General features: G+C 42.4%; 2 protein-coding genes across 4 annotated transcripts in view; one reads left to right on the forward strand and one right to left on the reverse strand.

Annotated features, from left to right (window-relative positions):
- LOC147307432 (formin) overlaps positions 1–19,856 on the forward strand; it is a 49,826-nt gene extending 29,970 nt beyond the window's left edge. For both annotated transcript variants that reach the window (XM_086275498.1, XM_086275499.1), the window contains 10 exons: positions 204–292; positions 984–1,113; positions 1,198–1,344; positions 1,452–1,511; positions 1,592–1,712; positions 7,159–7,251; positions 10,814–10,865; positions 16,805–16,954; positions 18,019–18,100; positions 18,211–19,856. In XM_086275498.1, coding sequence (XP_086131624.1) covers positions 204–292; positions 984–1,113; positions 1,198–1,344; positions 1,452–1,511; positions 1,592–1,712; positions 7,159–7,251; positions 10,814–10,865; positions 16,805–16,954; positions 18,019–18,100; positions 18,211–18,255 — 969 coding nt within the window. In that variant the 3' untranslated portion in view covers positions 18,256–19,856. The remainder of the gene's footprint in view (positions 1–203; positions 293–983; positions 1,114–1,197; positions 1,345–1,451; positions 1,512–1,591; positions 1,713–7,158; positions 7,252–10,813; positions 10,866–16,804; positions 16,955–18,018; positions 18,101–18,210) is intronic.
- Positions 19,857–21,663: 1,807 nt separating this feature from the next.
- Positions 21,664–24,507, reverse strand: grem1b (gremlin 1b). 2 transcript variants are annotated; one of them, XM_086275504.1, is made up of 3 exons: positions 24,130–24,507; positions 23,394–23,488; positions 21,664–22,442 (listed from the first exon to the last, which is right to left on the reverse strand). In XM_086275504.1, exon 3 carries the CDS (start codon positions 22,439–22,441, stop codon positions 21,893–21,895), a length of 549 nt encoding a protein of 182 aa, XP_086131630.1. In that variant the 5' UTR covers position 22,442; positions 23,394–23,488; positions 24,130–24,507; the 3' UTR covers positions 21,664–21,892. The 2 variants fall into 2 exon arrangements, with proteins under 2 accessions (XP_086131630.1, XP_086131629.1); XM_086275503.1 differs by having other exon boundaries at positions 22,852–23,488.
- Between the last annotated feature and the right edge of the window lie 122 nt (positions 24,508–24,629).

A 24,629-nucleotide genomic window follows, 5' to 3' on the forward strand; every position in this document is an offset into this window, starting at 1 on the left:
ATTTTTTTTTTCTGTTAGCTTCATTTTAATGGCGAGATACAGAATATCAATATTTCCCCCACTATATATGGTGTTACCGAAGCAAATAAGGTTTCTATACAGATGCATCTTAAAATCTTCTCTAACAAAAAGTTGAATCACGTATATTTCATCACAGTATTGAGCCACATCTTTGTAATGACCTTTGCATTGTCTCTCCATAGAGGGCCACCAGTGACGAGATGGAAAAGATAACGAGACATTATGAGACATCCAAAGAAGACGAAGTGAAACTGCTGGACAAACCTGAACAGTAAGATTTTGTTTTGAATCAGGTCTCACCAATTTGATTATGTGTGAAAGGATACAGAGATATAGAGCTATGGATATCTATCTCAGGGCTTCGTCATTAGTTTCTGCACAAAGTGTGCATTTTTACATAGCCTTTGCGTACGTGCAAAAATGTGCATTAATGGACACTGCTTCAGTAGTTTTTGTCAGGGTTAAGCAGTCCAGCCAGTTAACGAGGCCTGGATCCAGCGGTGCCATTCAGCCTGGCCTTCCTATTTCCATGTTTGACCAGAGCTGTCACTATAGCCTCCTGAGTCATCCCTACTCAGTGTCTACCTCCATCAGCAGGGTCTAATCACACAGGATGTTACCACTCCACTCCGCTCCCCTCCGACACGGCACTGTTTACATAAGTCGTCCCGCATCAGGCCAGAGCTACCTTTGATCAGTCTCCGTGCGCCGCTCGCCGCTTTCCTCCACCCGACCCCGCGGACCTTTCAAACCCAGCCGAGCAGCGCGGCTCATGACTAGCAGCTGCCTGCCTGCGAACAGCAACGTTGACTCAGTCAGCCTGTGTGGGGAAGCTGGGCCTGCCAAGGATCCAAAATAGTTCTTCCTGTTAGACGTTTTGTTTAATTCTGTCATAACACATCCCATACTCTTCCACCTCCTTCTCATCCTCTCTCTGCCCCTCCTCCCCTTTTGTTTTTCAGGTTTCTCTATGAACTCTCTCAAATTCCGGACTTTGCGAGCCGAGCCCGATGCATCATCTTCCAGTCGGTATTCCTCGACACCGTCTCTTCTATACGTCGCAAGGTGGAGATCATCTCCAACGTCAGCAAAGTAAGAACGTCACGACAACAAACTGCTTAAAAAGTGTCCGCCTACAAGAACTAACCCCAAACAAACTGTGTTTGTCAATGTCAGGAGTTGCTTGATTGCAACAGTTTGCGGGATATAATAGGTCTCGTTCTGGCCTTTGGGAACTATATGAATGGAGGGAACAGGACGAGAGGGCAGGCTGATGGCTTTGGGCTGGAGATCCTCCCCAAGCTAAAGGACGTCAAGAGCCGGGTAAAACCGTTAAAGGCTCTAAAGTCTTATAAAAGTAGAGTAATATCCTAGTGAGCTGATTCATGCCCTTTACCTTAATTGTCTGTTTTGCTGTTTTCTTTCTTCAGGACAATCGCATGAACTTGGTGGATTACGTGGTTTTATACTACTTGCGTAATTTTGATGAGGTAAATTAATCATTTTAAAAAAAATAAAGTTTAACAGCTTTTAAATGTCTCCTAAGTAACACGTTGCTTCATTATTGCAGCATGCTGGTACGGAAAAGAGTGTGTTCCCTCTGCCAGAGCCACAGAACGTCTTCCAGGCTTCTCAGGTTAAGTTTGATGACCTCGCCAAAGACCTCCGAAAACTCAAGAAAGATCTGACCGGTACGACGTGCCCCACTCGTATAAGCGGGTTCATTTCTACCACATTGAATTTATTGCTTAGGTTATCTTTGTTCCCCAGTAAATCAGTCAGCGTAATTGTATACATTACCATCTTTCACCAGAGCAGTTTAAATGTAAATGCACATCCCGTGGACTCTCCCCTCCCTCTGCAGGGAGGTTTCTGGGTTTATTCAGGACCTCGAATGGCCCGAGGGAGCCTTTCCCAATTCCCAGATATTGTATCTTAACAACCGTGTCATCATAACACGACAGGCTTTCCTGTTACAGGACTAGTGGCAAGACATTTGGCATCTTTATATCTTTGTCTGTGCAGCATTTAAAGCTAGAGTAAAACCCAAAAAACAAATTCCAGGTCACTGAGGATACATCAGAGGGACAATAGGGGGATTAAAAATTAAATACACTTTTGATGTTCTGTGCTGGTAGTGTCCTGGGCGCCGAGCCACTCAGTAACCCAGCCAAGCAGCCAGTTAGTCTTGGCCAGGGCCACACGGAGGTTAAAGGCGATGCCCCCCGGTGCCCCTTGTGTCTGTCGTTATTTAAATCAACCAATAATACGGCATATGAAAGCAATTAGATATGCTCCACAGCTCTCCCCTGCGTCTTTCAGATTGCTGTTAAAGCCCTCTCCTCTCTGACCCGAGGGAAAAATACAAAGAGTCTACTAAAGTACCCAGACCCACCTCAAGCTGTCACTCATTTATTAGGAAAAATGGAAGACCTGAAGACAATAAATGCAACACGAGGGCCTTCGTATTTGATCTCTGCTGCAACGCAGTCTGGCACAGTAGTCCTTAGGGGTATTTGCATCACAGGGCAAGCCCTGGATTCTGGATGTTTGCTGAGCTCCACCTATGACTCCCACCATTTTTATCCTCTCCAGCCGCCAGGAATAAATATTTATGCCAGGCTATTATAAACCAGCCAAAAGAAAGCAACTGGTCTTAATTATAAAGCTAACACAGATCACTTCCATCCACATCGAGAGCACTGCCTGACACTGAGAAGCTAACATCGGATCACGCTTTGGTTTACTCGCACTGTTTGACTTTGGCGAGCAGAGCAGCCCACCCCTCAGGTGGTGACTGCAGTGGTCGCCGGTGTCTTGCCCTGCAGCCTTGGGTCAGAGGCAAGGAGTTGTGATGCTGAGAGTGAGAACTTCATCCCTGCTGAGCTTAGTCCACCTCCGTGGGCCATGGGCACATTTAGGATACTGTATGTTTCTGAGCTTTTGAGCTGAGTTGCTCCGGAGAGGGCTTGCCGTCCACTTGGCTGCCCTCTTCTTCACTGGCTTGTGCAGAAACGTGATCCTCTTTTGATGGGGCTTCCTGTTTGGGAAGAGGGTGATGACCTTTTCTGTGCTGCTCTCAGAGGGAGAGGGATGAGTGAGAGGCCATAAGGACTTAAACCTACTGTAGGACTCGGAGCTCCCAGTGAGACAAACCATGCTGTGGTTAATTTGTGCATCAGTCTTTAGAACTCGGCACTAAAGATTAAGTTTATCATTAAAATTTGGCACAACTCAAAGTTCTTAAGTCTTCCCAGAATTCCTTTTCCCTTCTCGACCAGCGGCTACCTACTAAAAGATCTCTTTAACGGCCACATAATTGAACCAGACAGATGGGAAGGGATGCAACCAAATGAAATGGGATCAAATAAAAAGAAACAGTCAGAGCTCATTTGCTGCTCAGGGGAGTTTAGTGTTTCACAGAAGTCCCGGCCTAGGTTAGGCATTCATCACTGTGGCAAATCAGACAGTGTCCCGATTTTAAATGGCCTTTTAATGTCAGGTTCAGGCTGGGCCTTTAGCCTGAGGCCTGTTTTACGATGGAGCCTCAGCTTGGAACAGAATGAGTGAATTCTGTTGACCAAACAAGGCAAAAATTACTCTAAAATCGGATCCTTTTTTATGTTGGTTGATTTGTTGCAAGTAATCGTGCGATTTTCTAGCTTTTTGAATACGAATAAATTTGTCAGCACATTGCAGAATGGCTGCATAGACCCGGATAACCCCAGGTCCATATGTCACATACCCAAAGAGCTAAAAAATGGATGGATGCATTTGAAATGTAAAGTTTGTCTATATCTGTAAAGATATAGACAAAAGCACCTTTTCCTTTTAATGCATCTTGAAGCCATATTTCAGTGCTGCTGCTGATATTCAAAGTCCTGCCTGAAGCTTCTACCTGTCAGTGCTGTATTTCCAGCAAAAAAGGGAGAAGAGTTGTAGTTAGGTGGATATGAGTTGATTTATGAGGGATGGAAAGGAGAGAGAACGCCTTACCCTACGGCAGTCTCCTGGCTGGCCTTGCTGAGAGGTGATAGCATTTTTCATCCCATAGAAAGGAGAGCTGGATACTGACAGACCACTGGAACTAAAGATAATTGGAGATCAGTGAGAGAATTCACTTTCCAGGTATAAATAACTAGAATGTGCCACGGCTGGAGCACTGGACTGGTTTAACCTCCTGGGGGGAAAAAAGAGTGCAGCAAAGTTTATGAAGTTCACTGTTACATTCTGAATATAACTTACATTAAAATATTTAAAAAAATTAATTATCAAATGAGTTAAAATGTTCTGAGGAGGATTTTTATCTTTTCTCTCGTTTACTGTGCGTCTCCTCGTCTCATTTGTTTGCTTCTTCGGTGGATTTTGCTTCCTCATGAACCAGAGCTTCACAAATGGGAGGTAGTGGAGTGTAATGGGCACATTTGTGAGACCGAGCCATCCATCAAACAGCCATGGTTGAGATCTTGTGGTGTTCCGCAGAGTCTCCGTCCACTCGTAGGCTTTGTCTTTAAGTCGACTTTCCGTAGTCGTGAATTGTCCTGGCTGGCTGCGATTTCCTGGTAGCTTCAGCGGGGGCTCTTGCTTACAACAGTAAAAATCATAAGTACATGTTAACATCAAAAGCTCCCATTTTCCAAACCACACAGGGTTGGAAAATGGAGCAAAAGTCTGTCATCTGTTTGTTTTTCTTCCCACTTAACCCCATCACCACCACCCAAATTTTTTTTTTTTCAATATTTCTGTTTTTTAAACGCACAATTGTTGGCCCATTACCTCATATTATGCAAGTCTCACATTTGCATATAATGGATTCAACAGTGTCTCCTTAGAAATGCATGTTTTTGTAAGTGTTGCTCGAGTTAACTCTGTTCATCCTCCTCGTTGCTGTACCTATGACTCTTTGGCTTTGTTCATGCATGTTCTTAAAATATTGCTGCTTTTTTTTTTTTTTACTACTTTTTGCTGCTTAAACATTGTCCACCAAAGTCTTAGAAGCAAATCACAATAAAAAAATAAAAAAAATACAGCAATGCATAAAACCAGTGCTCTCTGATCAGTGATGTGGGAACTGGGATTTAAAGGGCAGAGCTGTTGTTGTCTGGACAGAGAGCCCAACAAAGCAAAGAGTAAAAATCCTGTTTTTATGTTATACTACATCCTCCCAATGCTGGCTCTGTAAATTGTGTATGGTGCGCATGTATATATGCAGTACCTCTGATGGTAATTCACATTATTATTATTTAAATTTAATTAGTTTATTCAGCGTCCTTTTAAATGAGAAGTCTTATTTAAGAAGATATTATTAGGTACACCTATAAGAAACCATTTAAAGTACATTAAATAGGTGCTGTAAATTTCAGTGCGTACTTTAAAATAAATTTCTTTCATTATACTTTTTTACTAAAGATTAAAAAATGCATTTGTAATGCAAGAAGACTATTAATTTACATTAATTTACAGAGCTGATTAAGTCGTCTATTACTCCATTATCTTTAAAAAAAAAACTTGCATGCAAACATTAAGATTAGTTTTTTTACTTAAGCTTAATTTTTGTACGTATTTGCGATTAGCTCACTTACACTCACGTTACCATTAACAGAAGTTTGGCTTTATTTTTCTGGCCTGATGGCGTCAGTCATTTGCTTGCAGGAGAGTCCTCCTCCTGAATGCACTTTTTTCCAAAAAATGTATTATCACTCCAAGACAATGTCTCAGACCCGAGCCCTGGGCTTTTATTCTTTACAGCTGTTGTGTTTTTGTGGGCTTCCTCCTTGCGGCCTTTGCTGTCTGGACCACATTTGGAAGCGAGCCGCCTCTAAATTGTAGACTTGCTGTTTTGAACACTTTTTTTTAATGGGTCTTTTTGAGTCGGGGGATTTTTGTTAAGGAAACGTGGTTTGTTCAAACAGGATATTTTGGTTGTCATGTTTGTGTGCTTGCTGAGTTCTGTCTTTTTATTTGAATAACTGCTGGCTCCCACTTTTAAATAGAGCCCTGGATTCCAGAACGAGCGGCTGTTGACGTAGTTGCGTCTCAGTTTTAATGCTGGGATGTCGTGCTTCCTGTCTCGTTTAATAAGACACCCAGTAAATAAAACCAAGCAATAGAGCGGGTTTACCGGACTACAGGTGCGGCAGCTCCGCATGCAAACGCACGAGAGCCAAACTGAGATGTTAAAGCGGCGACACAGTGAAGTTAGACTGCGGCCAGACCTGTTAATGCTCTTGTTCTGTTGCAGAACTATTTAGCTATGCTGTCATAAGCAAGTTTAGGTATTTATTGCTGCCATTAATGACTTACAGGTTGAAGGATTGTGCAAAGTTCTTTTTGCCAGGCGTCTGTGTGTGTGTAGTTACAGTTGAGAGGAAATGGAACACGCTCACTCACGGCTGTTTCCTCTGAACTTGTGTGAGTTGGATCATTTGGCACGGCAGAGGGGGGGGGGCATCCACAAACAGCAAACACATCTGCTCCGCTCACACATGTGGCCAGCGCTGAAGGTAGAATACAAATGAAATGGTCACCATTGTGTAAACTAGTTTTAAATAAACCTCGACAATATGCAAACTGGCATGTGCCTGATGCGTAAATCGAGGCGCGGGGTGGGAAATCTGAGGATGGGTGAGAAAACTGGTTTAAATGTGGAACTAGAGGACAAAATAAAAGCGCAGCTTTGTGCTTACTGTAAGCACTCGTTTAAGGCCAAATATTACAGGCAAAAACATCTATGCATTACACTCTGAATATTTGTATTTTATAAAGATGAAAAAACGGTGCAATGCATTGCAATCTTTTCAGAGCACTGTTCTAGTGGCATTTACTTTACTTACATGTGCAAAACTTTATTATAAAAAATGTTGTTCCAAGCAAATGTAGTGTAAAGTTTTTTTTATTTAATGTCTGTCAGTTCATTTTTTTTATCCTGATTACCAGGAATCAGAACTCCTTTTAAATCCTTGTGTTAAAATGAGATGAGATGTGTTACAAAATACACTCATAGAAAGACAAGTTGAATAAATTTCAGCCCTGAATGATAGACACACTTTAACTTTAACTTTATTCGTATATCTGTACCTCTCACTTTAGGCCCTTCTTTCATCTCTTTTTTCTTTCTTTGTTCTTTCCTTCTTCTAGCGTGTGAGAAGGATGTGCAGAAAGTCTGCGCTAACTCATCAGAAGAACACCTGCAGCCTTTCAAGGACAAGATGGAGGGATTCGTCTGTGCTGGTGGGTGAAGTTAACATGTTCCTGTTTATCTAAAACAAGGAAAGAAATGTTCCTTATTTTTCTTCTTTGTAGTTTTACTCTTAAGTGCCATGATCATGTAAATACGTGTGGATTTGATGTTTTTTCTGAGGAATGTCTCATTTCACATGGCTGCTTTTACCTATAAGAATCCTCCAAAAATAATGTCCACAGTCTTCATTATCAACACTAAATATTTGCCAAAACATAACACAAAGATTACTATTTAAATTAGTACAATTACTATTGTGATGTGCGTGTAAACCTTGGCTTTCCTTTCCAAATGTTCAGCAGTAACCATTTCCTGCTGCTGTTAAATTAAGATGAGGGATACGTTGTTTAATCTTTCCCGCTCCCTTTAAATGACACTGAAGTCCTTTCCCTCCAATAGCCATAATGGATGTTTGCCCTCACTCGTGCTCATGAGTGGGCCTGGCTCATGTGAAGGTGTTTTAAAAAATAAAACAATCATTTGGAGAGATGATTTACAACCAGTGAGATGGCTGCAAAACCGAGCTCCGGGAGACAGAAAGGCCCCGTTTTCACCCTGACACACAGCATGAGTCCTTTTTAAAACGGGGAGCTGTAATTATGTTTTGTTTTTTGGGGTTTTTTGCTACGTCAGACAGTCAGCTCGTTGGTAGAGAACCCGTCTCCTGGTGAACGTGGGTGTTTTTGTTCTTGCTGAGAAGGGGCGTCTCGGTGCCCTGTAAGACAGCATGAGGACAGGAGTCTACAGGCCTGTAGAAGAGATCACGTTGCGTTTAACATGGGTCCTATGTACTCGTGGGTTCCATAAAGCTGGCAGGACATCCTTAGCTGTGGCCTAATAAAGCCGACTCGCCTCGGTGGATCACTCTTAGGGACCAGGAGCAGATCTGCACTGACAAACTCGGACCATCTTGTCTCCTTTCTGACCCACGCATTAGCAAAGTCCTCTAGTGTTCGCTTGTCAAACTCATTTTACACAATGGGCCACATATAGCTCACTTAAGTGGGCCGAAGCAGTAAAACTCCACTTTTTGACGGTGTAAAGAGTTTAACTGCACATTTTAATGCTTCAGATTTCTTAATATAAGAATAAGCTGTGCAATTTCATCTCCGTCTATGTGATAAACCAAATTCTGCTGTAAATAAAATAAATCTCTCAGCACGACTCTTCAAGCTTAGAAATGACAAAATTAATGTGTAAAACTGCAGAAATAGTTCTGGTATATTATTGCACAAACTATGCTGGAATTGTATTAATTTCCAGAAAATTTATTATGGTATTCACTGTGGATCCACTTAAAAAAAACATACGTTTCTACAGTAGATGGTGAAAAAACTGAAACTTTTTTGTCATTAAGTGGTTCATTAATCATTACTTAATTACTTTGGCATAGTATAAATGTCTGTGTGGGAGGTCTTTATCAGTAGAAAAAGATGTAAAACTAAAAAGTCCAAAATGTATACCCCCCTCCACATTTTCCGAGGCTATCCAGTGGATTGGAGTGGACCTAATGTTTGATATCCCTGCTTTAGGGTGATGAGAATTCCTGGAAATGACCCAAAAGGAAGAGTGTAGGGAAATCCACCACATCTGATTTAAACCACTTTCGCTAACTGAAGTGAGGCAACAGTGGTAGCTTTAATATTGTGATCACATCCTTAGGCCTGGTGGTGCCTGCATAAATGGATACTGTGGTTCTAGAAACTGAGCAGTGAGCCAGCTGAGCCCTCTTGTCTCAAAGGCTTTCTACCTGAACGGCAGTATGTAACCATAATTACGAGACTTCCATTAAAAATAAACAATTCTCCATTGCTCTTATCCTGTAACCTTTATCCTCTGGAATTTGCTTGTTCTTTTATTTTAATTTCTCCGTCATATGTCCAACCTTAAATTTTATATTTATTTCATCCTGTATACTGATTTTCTGGAATATGCCTCTGTTTGTTTCCTTTGTTTAATCTTAAAATAAAAATCCAGGTTACGCTTTTTCTTTTTAAACACATCTAATCAACCACTTTTTTTTCTTTGCCGTTTTATTGGACGCTCTGAAACCTCTGGGGATACTGACACTGGCATATTTTTCATGTTGAATATACACCGTGACTAATTGAAAACAAATTCCTGCGCCTTTTTTCATTTTTTTATCTCGGCTTGCGTAAATCTCGTTTCACCGTCTCTCCTCGGAAAATGCGTGCGTATCATCACCTCCTCGCGCTTCCTTTGTTGTTAGTGAGTCAGTAACCAAAACTCCTCTCGCTCAGACTGCCTGTGAATTACGTAGATGAAGTGAAATTTGCGCTTAACAACTGTCCAAGGAGCCACTTCTAATCTAAAGTCTTTGAGATGTGTCTCTGTTCTGTTAGTGGAGTTGTTCAGGGGTGAAAAGGGGTGTTTGGTTTGTTTTTATATCTCCAGCATCCCCTCTCAGACTGCTCTACATCTCTTTGTCATCTGGCTGCGAGGTAAAGCGGCAGTTTGGAAAAGTGTGTCAGAGTTTTAAAGCCTCGCTTTATTGTCCTTCTCAGCATGCGCGTCTCATAACTTTCTAGTTAGCGACTAGTGGTTTCATGTTTGCACGGGGGAGCGGAGGAAGAGAAACTTCACACATCCTCTCCCTCTCTGAGCCAATCTCTCTCTCGCTCTCCCTGAACCCTCCCTCCCGACTCCTATGCCACCTCTGCAAAGTCGCACCAGAGGGGTACCTCAGGCGCCAGCCTGACCCCCACTGAGACTAACGCCATTGGTCACGGCCCCACTCCTCTCCCCCCCCCCCCCCCCACCTCCCTTTATCCCAGACATTGCCACCCCCCCTTCATTAGGTTTACCTTAACCCTCTTGCCCACATACATGTTTAAAAAAAAAAAAAAGAGAGAGAGATGAAAAGTAAACCGGGTGGTTGATCGAAGGCTTTAGTTCACCTTCTCCCAGAAGACCCCCAAACCTGCCTTTGAACAATTTTTTGGAGACTTCCCCCTCTTAAATCTTCAAGTAGGAAAGGTCCCCCATCATTGTAAAAAGGATGAATCTGGAAAAATGCTATAAATCTGAGATCACAGGCACTCTCTGGCCCTAGATAAATTCTTGCACCTCGGCCTGGCCCGCCGCACACATCTGCCTTGCATTTAGACACTTTTACATGGCAGGAGTCCACAGGAGCCTCCAGTTCCCAAGCCTCTCCGCTCAGCCCTCCACCCCGGCTTCAGCACTGCATCGACAACACACACACAGACACGCACACCTCAGCAAACGGACCACCATCCTGAGGCTGAGGTGAGGATTCGCTCTCGTGGGGACTCGCGTGCACAAACACACAGAAGTAATGTCAGACTTTACAAAGTGCTTAACAGTTGCTTGGATAACATGCTCACCGTCAGTGACATCTCAACCCCCACAGCCCTTCTTCTTCTCCCCTCAGCTTTGAGGATGATTAATGAACACAGCGCCCCCCTCTGGAGTCCGCTTTTAATGAAACATTTGGTTAGCAGTGTCTACACAAGCCTCATATTTTGCCCCATGACCTGTCTGAATGTTTTCTTTCTGTGTTTTTTGCAGCTCAAAAGGAGCATTCTGCTGAAGAGGACCAACTTAATGCAGCACAGAAGAGGTGGGAAATGCACTGTAACAGCTACAAGCTAATAAATGTTGGAGGAAAAGTTACACTGGAACAAACAAAAAAATCATATTTTCCCATCAACACAGGGAAGTTTGCCAAGTGTTAGTGATTGCAGGCGCCACACAGCTGTGAGTAATGTAGCAAGCCTCAATATGAGGAGATAAAGTTTGTGGTATCTGATAACTAATGCTTTCTATGCATATAGCTGTATGCACATATTAAGGATTCTGCAAAGATGCACCAGTCTCGGCATGTAAGCACTTTGATGAGTGAGGCGGCCATTCGTTGGACAGGTATAAGATGATGCATATTTCACATTTATTGTTGAAGATTGGGCACACATTCATACGTGCACAAGGAGAGATTATTTGAGTTATTTATCTTTAAGACTGTTAAGCAACATGTCTTGGGCTTATCACCCACGTACTTTCACTGGATCCTCTGTGCTTCCTCCCTTGCAGTTCCAATCATTCTTATCTGCCATGTTTTGTGCAGAAGACTCCTGAGAGTTTTCTGAGAGGCATCTGATTTATAGGCGCGAGACCCACCGGCAGCTGCTGAGCTCACCGTCCGAGAGAAATCATATCTGGAACGTATCATATTGGAAAAAGATGGTGGAGCAGACAAACAAAGCAAATAGATTATTTTTTACCGTGTTTGGATAGCGAGCGGGATTGTTTGCTTTATATCGTAACTCGCCCGCTTCCAAAATAAATCAAGAAAAGTGCATAAAGGAGAAAGCGAAAGGCTCCGGACGCGAGTAAATGTAAACTATAAACAATTAGAAAGTTGATTGCTTTGGACAACACTAACTCAGCAAATGGCCCCGAGCTGTTCTGTTTCATGTTGCTGCTTTGAGCCAAGATAATCACCGAGAGAATGGCTACACCTCTCCTCCTCCCCGGCCCCACCCTCGCCATATAGCGATGTTTCTGTTGAACCAGGCGCGCGTGCCTTTGTCTGCACCCCCCTTGTGAATGAGTGACACCACTGTAATGAAGGTGTTGAACTTGGAGGGGAATATTGATCAAAAGGGCCCCGCAGCTGACAGCACCTTTAGCTTTAATGAAGTTTTCCTTTAATTTCATCTAAAGAGGGGGCTGGCTGACTGGTGCTAGGTAGAGCGAGAGGGAGGCAGGGGTCTTTCTCGGGTTCCCACAGAGCCACCTCGTAAAAGTGACACGCCGTTGATGAATATGGGCGTCAGAGGGCTCTCTGGGCCCTGGGTGGGCTCTCACATCTGTGCTGGATGAGGGATCCTCACACAAAGGCATAACAGCAGCAGTGTTGAGATTATGGCTTGTGTTAATAAAAGAAATAGACAACACATCCTTAGTGCTACCTAATACCTCAGTCTAGACCTCATGAGGATTCAGAGTTTAAACGCCTCTGAGTTGAAGCTCGCACGCACACACACACAGCAGGCATCGACTGGGAAATGTGAATTAGGATTTTGACAAGAATTGGGGCTAGATGTCAAACCTGAGCATGATTTCACAGAAGATGTTGCTGTTAACGGTCACCGAGCCTCCATGTCGGCCTCGTATGTTTCCGGCTTGTCCTTTGCCCTCTCCCGTCCTCGAGAGCGCAACCTTTCGGAAGCGTCATGAGTACAAGTACATTTCTTCAAATTTGGCACACGGACCCACTTGGCCTCAAATGTGAACCGAGTGCATTTTGTTAATCAAAGTCACTGTGACCTCAGAAAAAAACACATTTTTGGCTGTAATGCAAGAACTCTTGCAGCAATTATGAAACAATTTCAAGCAAATGTCCAGTTGGATGAAGTGATGATGCCATGACATTTTAGTCAAGTGGCCAATACTGACCGCTATAACTCAGCAGAGGGCTGGATTGTGTCCATATTTCATATTTGGCCTGATACGTAATTGGTGGAAGTTTTTCACCCAGTTCACGGCTCAGGTGGCTGACAGATCTTCTATGTTTCGTGGCTTAAGATGTGTAGAATCTTCTGTCATGGCTACAACGTTGAGCTTTTATTAACCAGGCTTGTGAACACATGTTATTTGTTTCTCTCAGTGACCTAATGTGTCGATACAGTAGACATACAGCAGAACAAGAACAAACAACCCTCATCGGAGAGCAGTCAGATCAATTACTTTGTACATTTTGTTAGATCGCACATCACAATCTGTCCCCTCTCCTTAGACCGTCTCCTGAGATGAGTCACAGCTCACATTCATTGGTGATGATGGTTCATCTGTTATTTGGACTTTATTGCTTCTTGTCGCTTTTTGTTAAAGGGGGAAAAAGAGATATCTTTCAATATAATATAACCATGTTTGATGCACATAATCATTGTCATACTTGCATATACATACATTTTATTAACAGCGATGCAGCTGCATAACAGCTGTCATCAGTTATGAGGTTTTAGTTTGAGTTTCTTTTTTTAATGTAACCTTTATTTAAACAAGATGGTTTTGAGAATTCGCACATATAAAATTATAAACCAAATGTATCATCGACACACATGCAGTTCTGTGCAGAAACTTTGGCCACCCTTCATTTCTTTTTGCTTTCAAGGAAGCAGACTTGGAATTCCATCTTTAGGCACTTTGTAAACAGCAGCCTGTTGCAAAAACACATCATTTGCTTTTATTTGTTTAATTTGTCAAAAAGATAAAACAGTTTGACAGACATAAAATAGTATTTGTGCACCACCAACATAAAATAGTATTTGTGCACCACCAACATGGTCATTAGCAAAGAGCTGTTAGCTTAACTCATTCACTGCCAGGGTTTTTGAGCATTTTTACTCATTTTTGAAGAGCCACAGAAAACTGTGTGTTATGATCATATAAACGCTGAACCTACCAAAATGAAGAACAGACTCTCTTCTTCCATCCAAAAAAAAAGCTTGTTTCTACCATTTTCCATTCTTTAGTAATCAGCTGTAGAAGAGAGGTGGGTTCCACCAAAAATGCCTGTTTTGACCACAAAAAGGGAGAAAACGAGCTTTTTGTGAAAAATACATTTCAAGCAGTCTGATGTTCACTGACAAGCTGCCCGAGGTTGTATTCTAGCCCCTCCCATTGAAAAACGTAATTGACATCTATAGACGTCAATGGCAGTGAATGAGTTAAGTGTGTCGTTAAAAAAATTGTGAGGAAACTCTCGGCATTACAAGCATGCCTACATAGAAGAAACAAAGGAACTCTATCAGTAATGGTTTGACCCAGACCGCCACATTATTGAGACAGCGTGGGATCATTTTGATAGAGAATGAAAGAAAAGGTAGACGATATCCAAAGAAGCACTTTCATTTCATTCATTTCATTTATTTATTCATTTTCAGGCACAACAAATACCTATATTGAACATAAAATACACAAAACAAAAAACAAAACTTGCCTGAAAAAGGAGTGGGACGAAGAAAACTTTGAATGTCCTTCAAGAAGCCTGAAGACTGCTTAAAGAAATGACAAGGAAGCTTCCTGACAGAGGCTGTGGGTTGAATAAACACTGACTTTCAAGCTCATTGGAATTGTACAGCAACTGTTTTTGCCCTATATACTGCATTTGCTCCCTAGTATGCCTTTTATACATTTAAAAAAAGTCAACAGACTTAATGAAGACCCAATAAAACCACTTATAGAGTAAACAATCATGTATGCTAGACAGCCTAGACGCCTGAAATGTGATTGGAGCACAGCAAAAAGTTGCAACATTTGAGCAGCTTAACAGTTAAAATAGCACACACAAAAAGATGCAATGGCTTGTGAGTTTTTAATGAAGTAACTTAAAACTAATTTAGCAAAAATGTTTGGGTTTTTTTTTTCCTCTCATCTGTCCATAGTGAGCGCTGAAGCCTTTTCCTCAACATGCACTCCTAATTTGTCTGCTTCGTGTTTGGGCTCCACTGAGGTTTTCTGGTTCTGTCCTCAGTTCCGTCTCATTAAGCCTCCTTCTTCCCCATCATGCTCAATTTCATTTGGCCCAAGTGCCAACTCTATAGTCATTGTGCAGTTATGGTTTTGCTGCTGTTAGTTGGTATATTACTCTACTCCGTCATTACATATGAAAAGATGGCCTCCGCTTTGTGCCTCTGCTGAATCAGCCAACAACACGGGGGAACACGCCTGTAATCTTTTTGCTGCCAAAACATAGGAATGCAGAGTTGCCTGTCTAAATACTTTGCTGATTCTCACGTCTGTTCATGGTTTTGTAATGGGTCTTTTTTTATAGCTGTCAGTGAGGAATGCTGAGCTGTGGGCGCTGCAGTAAAACCCTCTCACGGCAATGGCATCATAGCGTGGATTACTGACATGTCGTCATATGTGCAAAAGTGAAATCAGCCTGCGATGGCAAAATGAACAAAGGTCCGCTTGATTTTGTTTGTTTTCTAGGTATGTGCGAGAGTGTTTGCATCTGTTTTGAGTGAGGCTTTGTGTATCGGCTTGTTTCTGCTTGCTCATGAGGCTAAAAAGAAAAGCTTGTTGCTCTGATTAAGTGCACGCTTTTGACATGATGACCCAGGGTCAAGAGACGAGCCGGTGGAGAAGAGACCCAGTTCGTCATGCCAGAGCAGACAACAAAGCTGCCTGTGACAGCACGTCTGTTTTGGTCAATCTAAACATCTTGGAACATTTTCTTCTTCTAGCTGCTTCTTTAGATTACAGGATGATCTACAGCGCTCTCCTGTTTTTGTGCATCCCAGCAAAAATGACGCATCACTTGGAAATGGGAAGCAGACTCATGCAAAAACTTTTCTTTCTTTTTTTCCAAACTTGTAGCTGGCCGTCTGGTCACCATATTGTGCACCATTTGACTCCAAGTGAACTTGTCTCAGATTAGTGTCGCACAAAAGCCACCTAGCATCTGGAGGTCAGAGCGTATTTGGGCGTCAGTGGGACAGGAGAGCATCCCTTGAATCATGGCTCCCTTTTATCAACCCCCCTTTTTTGGACAGGCACAGGCCAGAAAATGTCTTTCATGTTTGGGTTAGAGAAGGGGGAATCTGAAGCAGCAGGCTGCTTTTCTTGCCTCGTGTGTGCCGCTGAGAGCCTTGCGAAGACTTCAGATTTGGTTACAATTGAATTAAGCTGAGGAGCTGGCCTTAAACAGTGTTGTAGCTCAGTGAGTAGAAACACCCTCAAAAATCCAGACTACATTTATTCCTCTGATTTGTCTTTGTGTTTTTATGCGTGCATTCCCGTCTTTGATTTGTCTGCCAGTGAACATGTTTTTGTGGTTGTGAGTTCCATAGTAGCGTGTGTGTGTGTGTGTGTGTGTGTGTGTCGTGTGTATACTTGTTTAAATGTGTTTCTAGGACCACTATACTTGTAGGGACCAACAGTCACTTGTCGGGACAAAATGCTGAGCTCACAAATTTGAAGGCATGTTTGAGGCTCAAAATATGGTTTTACAGCTGAAGTTACATTTAAGTTATGGTTAGAGTTAGGCATTCATTTCTGGTGGTTAAGGTAGGAGGCTGGGAAAAGCATATGTGAATTTAAAGTCCTCACTAATATGTGAAAACGTACGTGTTTGTGAGAGAGACAGAAGGTGTGTTTGGAGGAATAGGAGCCTGTTCTTGGCTGTCTTCATCTCTTCTGGCAGTCTTCCCATGCAGGCTGTGGAGGTCAATGTGATAATGGAGCCGCCGCTACTGGCTCTCCCCTGTGGCCCAGCAGGGTGGACGCTCTCCTTCCAGCTCTGTTTCTCACCTCTCCTGCTGACTCTAAATCCATCATTTTCTCTCTACATTTTACTATTTTAAACTCTTTTCCTCTCTCGCTCTCTCTGGTTTCACGGGTTTACATACCGTAACTGCCTTGTACTTTCTAATGTTGTTTAAAATCCAGATTAGTTCACAAAAACATACTTTCAGTCAAAATCTGAGATTATTTATGTGTGATAAGACAACACTGTTTGAGCCTTTGCTGTGTTTCCACCCCTCCCTACAGTTTCCAGGACGTGGTGAACTACTTTGGTGTTAAGCCAAAGTCCGGGGAGAAAGAAGTAGCTCCGAGTTACATCTTTATGCTTTGGTACGAATTCTGCAACGATTTCAAGAACACTTGGATACGACAAAGCAAGAACATCTCCAAGGAGAGGTGAGCTGGTACCACTACTGGGTTAAGTCTCAGAAGAAATCAGGAGAAAGGAGTCAGGAAGGGCGTTATTAGGGTTACTGAATAATCCAACAATCTTTAAAAAAAAACAATGACTGAATTTTCCCTGTTTTCTGTGAGTATGCTAGAAATAATCATTCTAAAAAAAACTAATGTCAGGAAGGGAATGTAAAACTTTGCAAGACTCAAAACATAATCATTTCAGATTAGACTTCTTTGTTTCTGTCACCTTTGGATTGGTGCTTAACACCTCTGGACATCATGTCAAATTAGCACTAATTGTACAAGGGTGATGTGCAGATGCCGGGTTGTAATTAAAGCAAGGAGGGAGGCCATCAAAGAGGAGGTGAATGGGGGAGTAGCTGAGGCCTTGGTCCTGCAACAGGGGCCTGAATTTATGTTTCCTCTGACCTGAGGCGTAATTGGTAGTGGGCTGGGGGGTTCCAGAAAAAGGACCGGCAAGCGGACAGTGGCCTGTGGTGGTTTAAAGGCTGCGTGTTATTAGAGAACTGATAAACACCGTAGCGATGCTAAGCTCGAAGGAGGCGGTGAGCTCTCGCTGTCCAGAGAGACTGTGTGGTCATTTTTATGCCACATTAAGTATCACATGGTTTCCCTGTTTACTAGGTAATCGTGCCGCTTGTTGCTCGCAGCTGATTGTGCTTATGTACATTTAACTTTATTTTAAATACTGTTTGTGATCCCATTAAAAAGCCAAGTGTTTTGTTTTTTTAAGGTTGCCTCATTATCTCATCAAGCTGCTGTCATTCTCTGCTCATTCCCACTTAAAGGGCTTTCACTGACCGCAAACTCCAGAGTGGATCAGAGAGAGTGTGTGTTTGTGTGGCTGGGGGGCCACTGCATGGCTCTGTGGTGCCCCAGGAAGATATTTAAATGTCTTGCTCTTATAAACAAATTCACAAGAGTGCAAGGATGAGAGGCTTTGTATTTGATCTGGTTACACTTGGTTCATTGTGTTTCATTGTGTACTTCTTTTAACTGTCTGATAATGTTGAGCCTTGCTGGTCTCTTTCTTCTTTCCATAGGTTGAAGGAAGCCCAAGAAAACATCAAGAAGATCACAGCAGAGAAGAGAGTCGAAACCAAGAAGATCAATGCCAACAGTCTGGTGAGAGCTGATCTGTATTCAGAGACCAAATGGAATTTCCCAAAAGCCGCTCTTTCTTGTGTCGCAGCTGAAATCGATGCGCTGAATCTTTTTGTGGTTCTTGCCAACAGAAGGAGAGGCTGCGACAGAAGGAAGCCAGCGTGTCCTCCAGCTGAGCAGAATGATAAGTGGCAGAGCAGAAGAAGCACGGACCGGCGGTGGTGCGCCAGGAAGGGTGCAGGGGCCCATCCATCCTGCAGTTACCACCTGCCTCAGCAGCACTGGACCCTACCCTCTGTTCACCGTACGGACCCACAATAAAACATGGTCAGACTTTTACTACTCCCACTACCGTATCTGTGCCCCACTAACAGCACTGGACATCCCCTCCCCTTCCCCTGTTCTCCACCGCCTTCGCTTCGAGGCTTTTTTGGCACAACCCCAGTTAGCGAAGACGATTGGCCGCCGCAGCCGCAGCGAGGGGAGTCATAAAGGCCAAAGGGTTGACCTCATTCATGCAGCATGGCGTGACCCCTGAGTGCCCAGCTTGTGAAAGGTCTCCAGGGTTCAGCGGGATGCACAGCAGAGCCAGCTGACACATCCACAAACGTCCTTCTGGACCTCTTCCGAAGCACGAGAAACCGTTTCTTTTCCAAACTGTATCAGATGGCGTATGTGTTAAAACGATGCCCCAGCGCGGGCTGTGTTTCTTAGACGTTGTTGTCGACCTACAAACAGATATGGCTTTACTGCAAGTGTCTGCTGGGAAAGAAAAAAAATCACTGTTGACAAAACAGATCTCTCACTTGGAGCAGGGAGAAAGAACTTTCCTGTGTCTTTCGCTGTAGCGGGTAGCTTTTCATTCACCACGGCTCATTAAAACTCTTGTAAATATGTCATGTAGTAGAACTGGCAGGGACTGTACAGCTTTGGGAAATATGATAGATTATCTATGCTGGGCTTTAAGTGCGGACGAAGACACGTCGTCTAGAAGTTGAGTGCGTGTTTAAAAGGGGCGGGGGGGCCTATGTGTAAGAATGTGAGGTTTTGCTGTACTGCACCAGACTGACCTCTCCTGGGTGACGGCCAGAGGAGAGCAGAAGCTGGCAACAAATGTGGCCCGGAGCCTCGGCTCACACAAAATTGGACTAAGAAAAAATAATAGTAATAGTTTTGAATGACACAACAGGTTTTGGGCTCACCTGCAGTTTTAAAGAGAACTTATTAATCCTTCAGTGAATGCTGTACATGACGTTGTCCCAACACAGTTTTAAGCTGCTTGCTTTAGCTGTATGTTGCTGCACGTCGTTTTACCCCCCATGCTGACCGCATGCGTTGTTTTTGCAGCTGTCTTTCACTGTTTTGCACCTCCTTTTTCCTATGCAAGAGTAACGTTTCCCGTTAGAAAATGTATAAATTATATTTCTTCATGATGAAATCTTATTTTATTTTTGAACAAATAGAAAAAGTGTAATAAAATCATGCTTTATTTTCACTAATGTAAGATGTAGCTATGCTCCTGTATCACTAAAGAAAATTGTATTTATGTAACAAAATAATTATTTTATGCCCCCCCCCCCCCCTGCCAAAAAGAAAAAAAAACAGCTTTGTTTTGTATATTTTGATTGGTAACTGAATTGACTAAGAAGTTGCTTGATAGGTCAGTTGATTCATGGGTTTTTTGTTTTTTTTTTAATGTATGTTGTAAAGATTTCCAGCGTGCTCATGGAAGTCGAGTGCTTTGCACAGAATAAAGACAGAAAGTTTAATGTTTATATTTTGGAGTAATGATGACTGTATTTTGGGTACTGTGAACATTTAAGATGATCACCTGGAGCCATGCGAGATGTTATACCTCAGATTTCATCATCACACTATCCATAAACTGCCCCTTCGATCGATTACTTGTTTTTACCCTCCAAAGTCTTTCACTTGTGCCATTTATTTTGTATACAAATCTATATAAGTCGAAACTTTAAAACTGCTATATTTTACTCCAGAGGAGTTGGAAAAACAAAACCAGAAACATAAAAAATAAAGAAAATGAGCAGATGCTGACCAAGGAATTGCTGTAGCCTCTACTGTATGTATGTTGGTTCATGTGACCTTCAGTAGCTCTCATGTGAATGCTTTGTAATTTTATGGAATTGTTTTAAATTTCAAGAAATAAACTGTGGGATGCTGAATAAGTGGGGCTTATTTTGGACGAAGACGTGGACTTTGAAAGATATGTTAATGCGGCTTCTTTCAGTTTTCTGCTGTCAACGCCTCGATTTAGGCCCGCGCTGTGAAAATATGATATTTATGTAAGGAACCTGAGTCATTCGATGATTCATAATTCAGCCAGACTGTTCAATAAACTGAGTCAGAAGTTGTGCCAGTTCCTGGAAATCTCCTGAAATAAAATAATTGGGAGGAAATTCTCATAACATCGGTTTAATGGATGTAAAATTGGATGAGGTTGGTATTTTAATAATTTGAATGAGATTTAAAACTGTTATTACATATTCATTAAAAAAACTTTATGTTGATCAAATAAGAATCAGAAAATTTCCAAATGATTTTTTTTCCCCTTTTTTAATGAAATGTTGGGACCTCCCTCAACTGTAACTGACATCTATGTGAACCAAAGTAATGCAAACTGTGACTGAATACATCAGTCGTATTTATTGTAGACTGGCTAAAGAACAAAGCCTCTAGTTCTAAAATTTTCCCCCCATCACCCACTTATTTATAAATATGTTCATTTAGTAGAACATCTTTTCATTTACACTTGAGAATTCCCTTAAGAACCTGACAGATTTGCGAGCCTTGTAACCAGATGCGGTGAAATTGAATCCCATCATTTCAGCAGATCGCTGGAATAGCTGACTTGCAGCTTTTTTCCCAAAACGGACTTTAAAATATATTCCAGGGTCTGAATGCGAGTAACTCGGTAAGATCCTGGCTCGGTGCAGGAGGGGAGCAGGAAACGGTGAATGGAGGGATTCAGCTTTTTTTTTTTTTTTTTTTTTTTTAAACACAGCAGATAATTTTCGCAGTATTCCAGCATCCATTTATTTAGTTTTCGTGGATAATTTAATCAAATGAATAAACAAATGGGTTACATCAAAAATGGCTTAACATTTTACAACTATTTCACCTCGGTAATGTATAAGCCACCACTGTACACTTCCATTTAAACTAACTTCAGAAGCCATAGTTTCTATATTTGACTAAGCTCACAACTTCAAAAAAAATAAAAAATAAAATAGAAAGAAAACTTCACTAATGGACTTCGAAATTCACAGAAATCAATTAGGTTAACCTTGAACGATTCTTGAAATATCGAAATAAAATCATTTTTCTCCTTTTACAAATAAAGTCGTTCGCCTATCAAATTCCACACAGTGGAAACATCCAGTTTAGCAAACATATATGCGTAAAATGCAGGATGGACGGAGACGTTTAACAGTCACAAGGACTGTTTTGGAGCAGTTAAATAAAACCGGTGTTCTGCAGTCCTGTGGGGGCGAGGAAGCCGTGCGTAAAGCATGCCCATTCCAAGTAAGAGTTTCCGTGCAGTGATCTTTTTTTTTAGTCTGGTGATGTGTAACAAGTTGCTTTTGACGTTTTTTTTTATTATTTTGTTTTAAGTTGCATGTCCATATTGGCTCACGTGCTGTACAGGAGAGACGTAAGTATCAGCGTGTGCGGTGCTTATCTCCAGATGGAGACGAGCACAATTTCTTGGCTGTGAGACAGCTATCAAGTCCACTAAGAAGAAGAAGAAGAAAAAGAAGACATGAAACACACACACATAATCGCTGTGTTTTAGTCCAGGTCTATGGATATGCAGCGACACTGTTTGACGCGCTGGATGCGCTTCTTCTTGGTGGGCGGCTGCTGGTCCGGACAGTTCAATGTGAAAGTCATGGTGGTAAAACGCTTCGGTTTACAAAACGAACAGGACTGGAAGGCGCCCTCCTCCCTCCGGATGTGCCTGGGGATGTAGAAGGAGTTGCACTGTCCGTAACAGAAGCGGTTGATGATGGTGCGGCTGACGCAGCCCTCCTCGTGGATGGTCTGTTTGAGAGGTTGTGTTTTGCACCAGTCCCGTTTCAAATACTGGCGCTCCGTCACATGTAGAGCTTCCTGGCTGGACTCCAGCACTTCGTCGGCGGGTGAGGATGAGCCCGGCCTCTGGCGAGAGCCCGAGCCCGCCTGCGGAGTCTGCGGTTGCTGCTCCGATTCGTTTGGGTTGCTTTTGTCAGGATGAGGAATGGCGCCTTGTGAACCTCTGTTTCTTTTTGAATCCACCGGAGAGGAGAGCAGCCCAATGATGAAAACCATACTGTAGAAGATATGCGTGGAGTTGGCCATCCTTGTAGAGAAAAAGAAAATGGTTCGTCACTCACACAGTTTTCGGCTCTGCATGGGTTACGCACAGCTGTCATAGTTTTTACGCTGCGTAAAAACGCACCGAGGGAACTTTTTCCCCATCATTTCTTCTTTGTTGAAACAACATGAAAAGGAGGCTGACGTTTAAAAGCAGTCATTCATTTGAGTCACCTCAGTCCAAATAAATGACAGAATAATATAATTATGTTCCCATAATTATCCATTCTCCAAAATATTCCTGCCGAATTTATCTAAAAACTGTAATAAACCATGTCACATGTCCTGTAAACCGTTAGTGGCTCCACACTTGCGCAGCAAGAGATAGAAAAGCATGCAGTTTTACCATTTCTATAAGTTATATATCATGATGTTTAAAAAACAAATAGAAATACCTGCTATGCAACACTGCTGCTACAAGTGCGATGATCTGGTCCTCGAGCTTCACTGCGGCACCTTTCAAGATGATAGGTACCTACTGGTGTCGACTGTGCACTGGTGGGACTGTGGATGGGTGGGAGACTAAGCGCTCCATAGACAGGGGCCAGGGGGTTTAATACAAATTGCTACAGCGCCGGACTGTCTCCCTTTTAAATGTCTGCCAGCTGAGATGTGCACAGCAGTTATTGGCTAAGCACGATGTAGAGAAAATCAAGACTATCCGCCCCCTCAACAGTTTCCCTTAGCCCACAGACAACCGAGAAACAGTGAAAGAAGGCAGGCAGGGAGGGAGAGGGAGCTGAGTGCGTACTGGGGGAAAAAGTAAAAGTGCGATTTTTGTTTGTTTGTTTTTGTTTACATGTTTCAAGAAGACACGACCATAATACGGTGCATTATATGTAAATGTGCAACTATAAATGAAAAGCGGAGCTCGAGCTGCTAAAGCAAACAAATGCAGTTACAGACAAACTTTAAAAGATGAGCCAAAATGCAGCACCTCTGACACCAGTTAGTCGAACTCCATTTCCATCCATTCAGCAGGGTGATAGACGTCCAGCCTGAAACAAGGGTAGCTCTTCATGTATCACAGACCTGAGAAAAACAAAAATCATTAAAGGCATTTTTTTTAAAATTGCATTGCTTCGTACAATCGCAGAAAAAGCGCAGTGGTGTAGCCTAAGCCAGAGTATATGTTTAATCATTTCACTAATACCTGTTCATTTATGACCCAAACGAGTCACGTGATCTCGGCTTAGTCCATATTTTATCAGCTCAATTGTTTTGTGTGTTTTTTTTAAATCAGTCATCTTCAAGAGGAAGTTTGGGATTAGTCTCATAGATGATGTTGTATCCTTCATGTTTGGCATTATTGAAGGCATAAACGTTTGCCTTTTCAATTTATTTTTTTAAAAAAAAGTAAATGGTTTTAGAAATTGCTGACGTGACTCTAAAATGACCCAGTTGACGGATTTTTATTTATTTATTGTCAAAAACCTGGCATCCCTAAAGTTTTCTTAACCATTCCAGCCCTGTGAAAGGGAACTTTAAGGAAGCTGATAAGTAGCCGCACCACCTTCCCCCAGCATAAACCCGTCCTCTTATTACATTGCCCAATCTGACGTATTTAGGGGTCATGACAACGTCATGAGTCAACAACCCCCCAAAAGACCATGCGCTCCGGTCAGTGCAACATGAGATTAAAGCGTGGCATTCTGCCCCAGGTCCAGTCATACCTCACACACATGAAGGATGGCAAGCTTCCAAATGGGCTGAGGAATAAATCTCCAGGAATGATTTTAACCCTCACCCGATCGGGAAAGGCTTCCGAATCTGCAGGGGGGATACAATGTCAATTTGCTTTCTTCATGCCGGGTTAGTCAAGTACATAATGTTACATTTTTAATAGTATCTGGGGCTTTAGTTCTCAGTTTGAGTCAGATTGCTGACTCAAAAAATAAAATGTTGGACAAAAAAATAAAATAAAAATAGTAACCGGTTTTTTAAATCTTTATATAAACTCAACTACGTTTAAATAAATGTTGTAAATAACGTCATATATTTCTCAAGTAATATATTTTAAATCTGGATAGACCTTCAACAAGTTCGTGTAAACACTCTAAACTTCCAGCTGACACATTCTGGAGGCCTGCGCTAACATCCCAGTGCAGCCGTATCTCACTTTGCAGCTGTCTGCAGTAGCTGTAGCACTCCCCCTGGTGGTTGCACGGAGTCC

The sequence above is a fragment of the Aulonocara sp. 'chitande type north' Nkhata Bay genome, linkage group LG19, assembly GCF_057382095.1.
Source record: "Aulonocara sp. 'chitande type north' Nkhata Bay isolate Kocher_YH1m ecotype deep benthic linkage group LG19, A_spYH_male_GT1.1, whole genome shotgun sequence".
In the NCBI taxonomy this organism is placed as follows: Eukaryota; Metazoa; Chordata; class Actinopteri; order Cichliformes; family Cichlidae; genus Aulonocara; species Aulonocara sp. 'chitande type north' Nkhata Bay.

What these genes read in the sequence shown, in the direction of transcription:
- grem1b (XM_086275504.1), bottom strand. Translation starts at nt 22,441, where the DNA reads ATGGCCAACTCCACGCATATCTTCTACAGTATGGTTTTCATCATTGGG.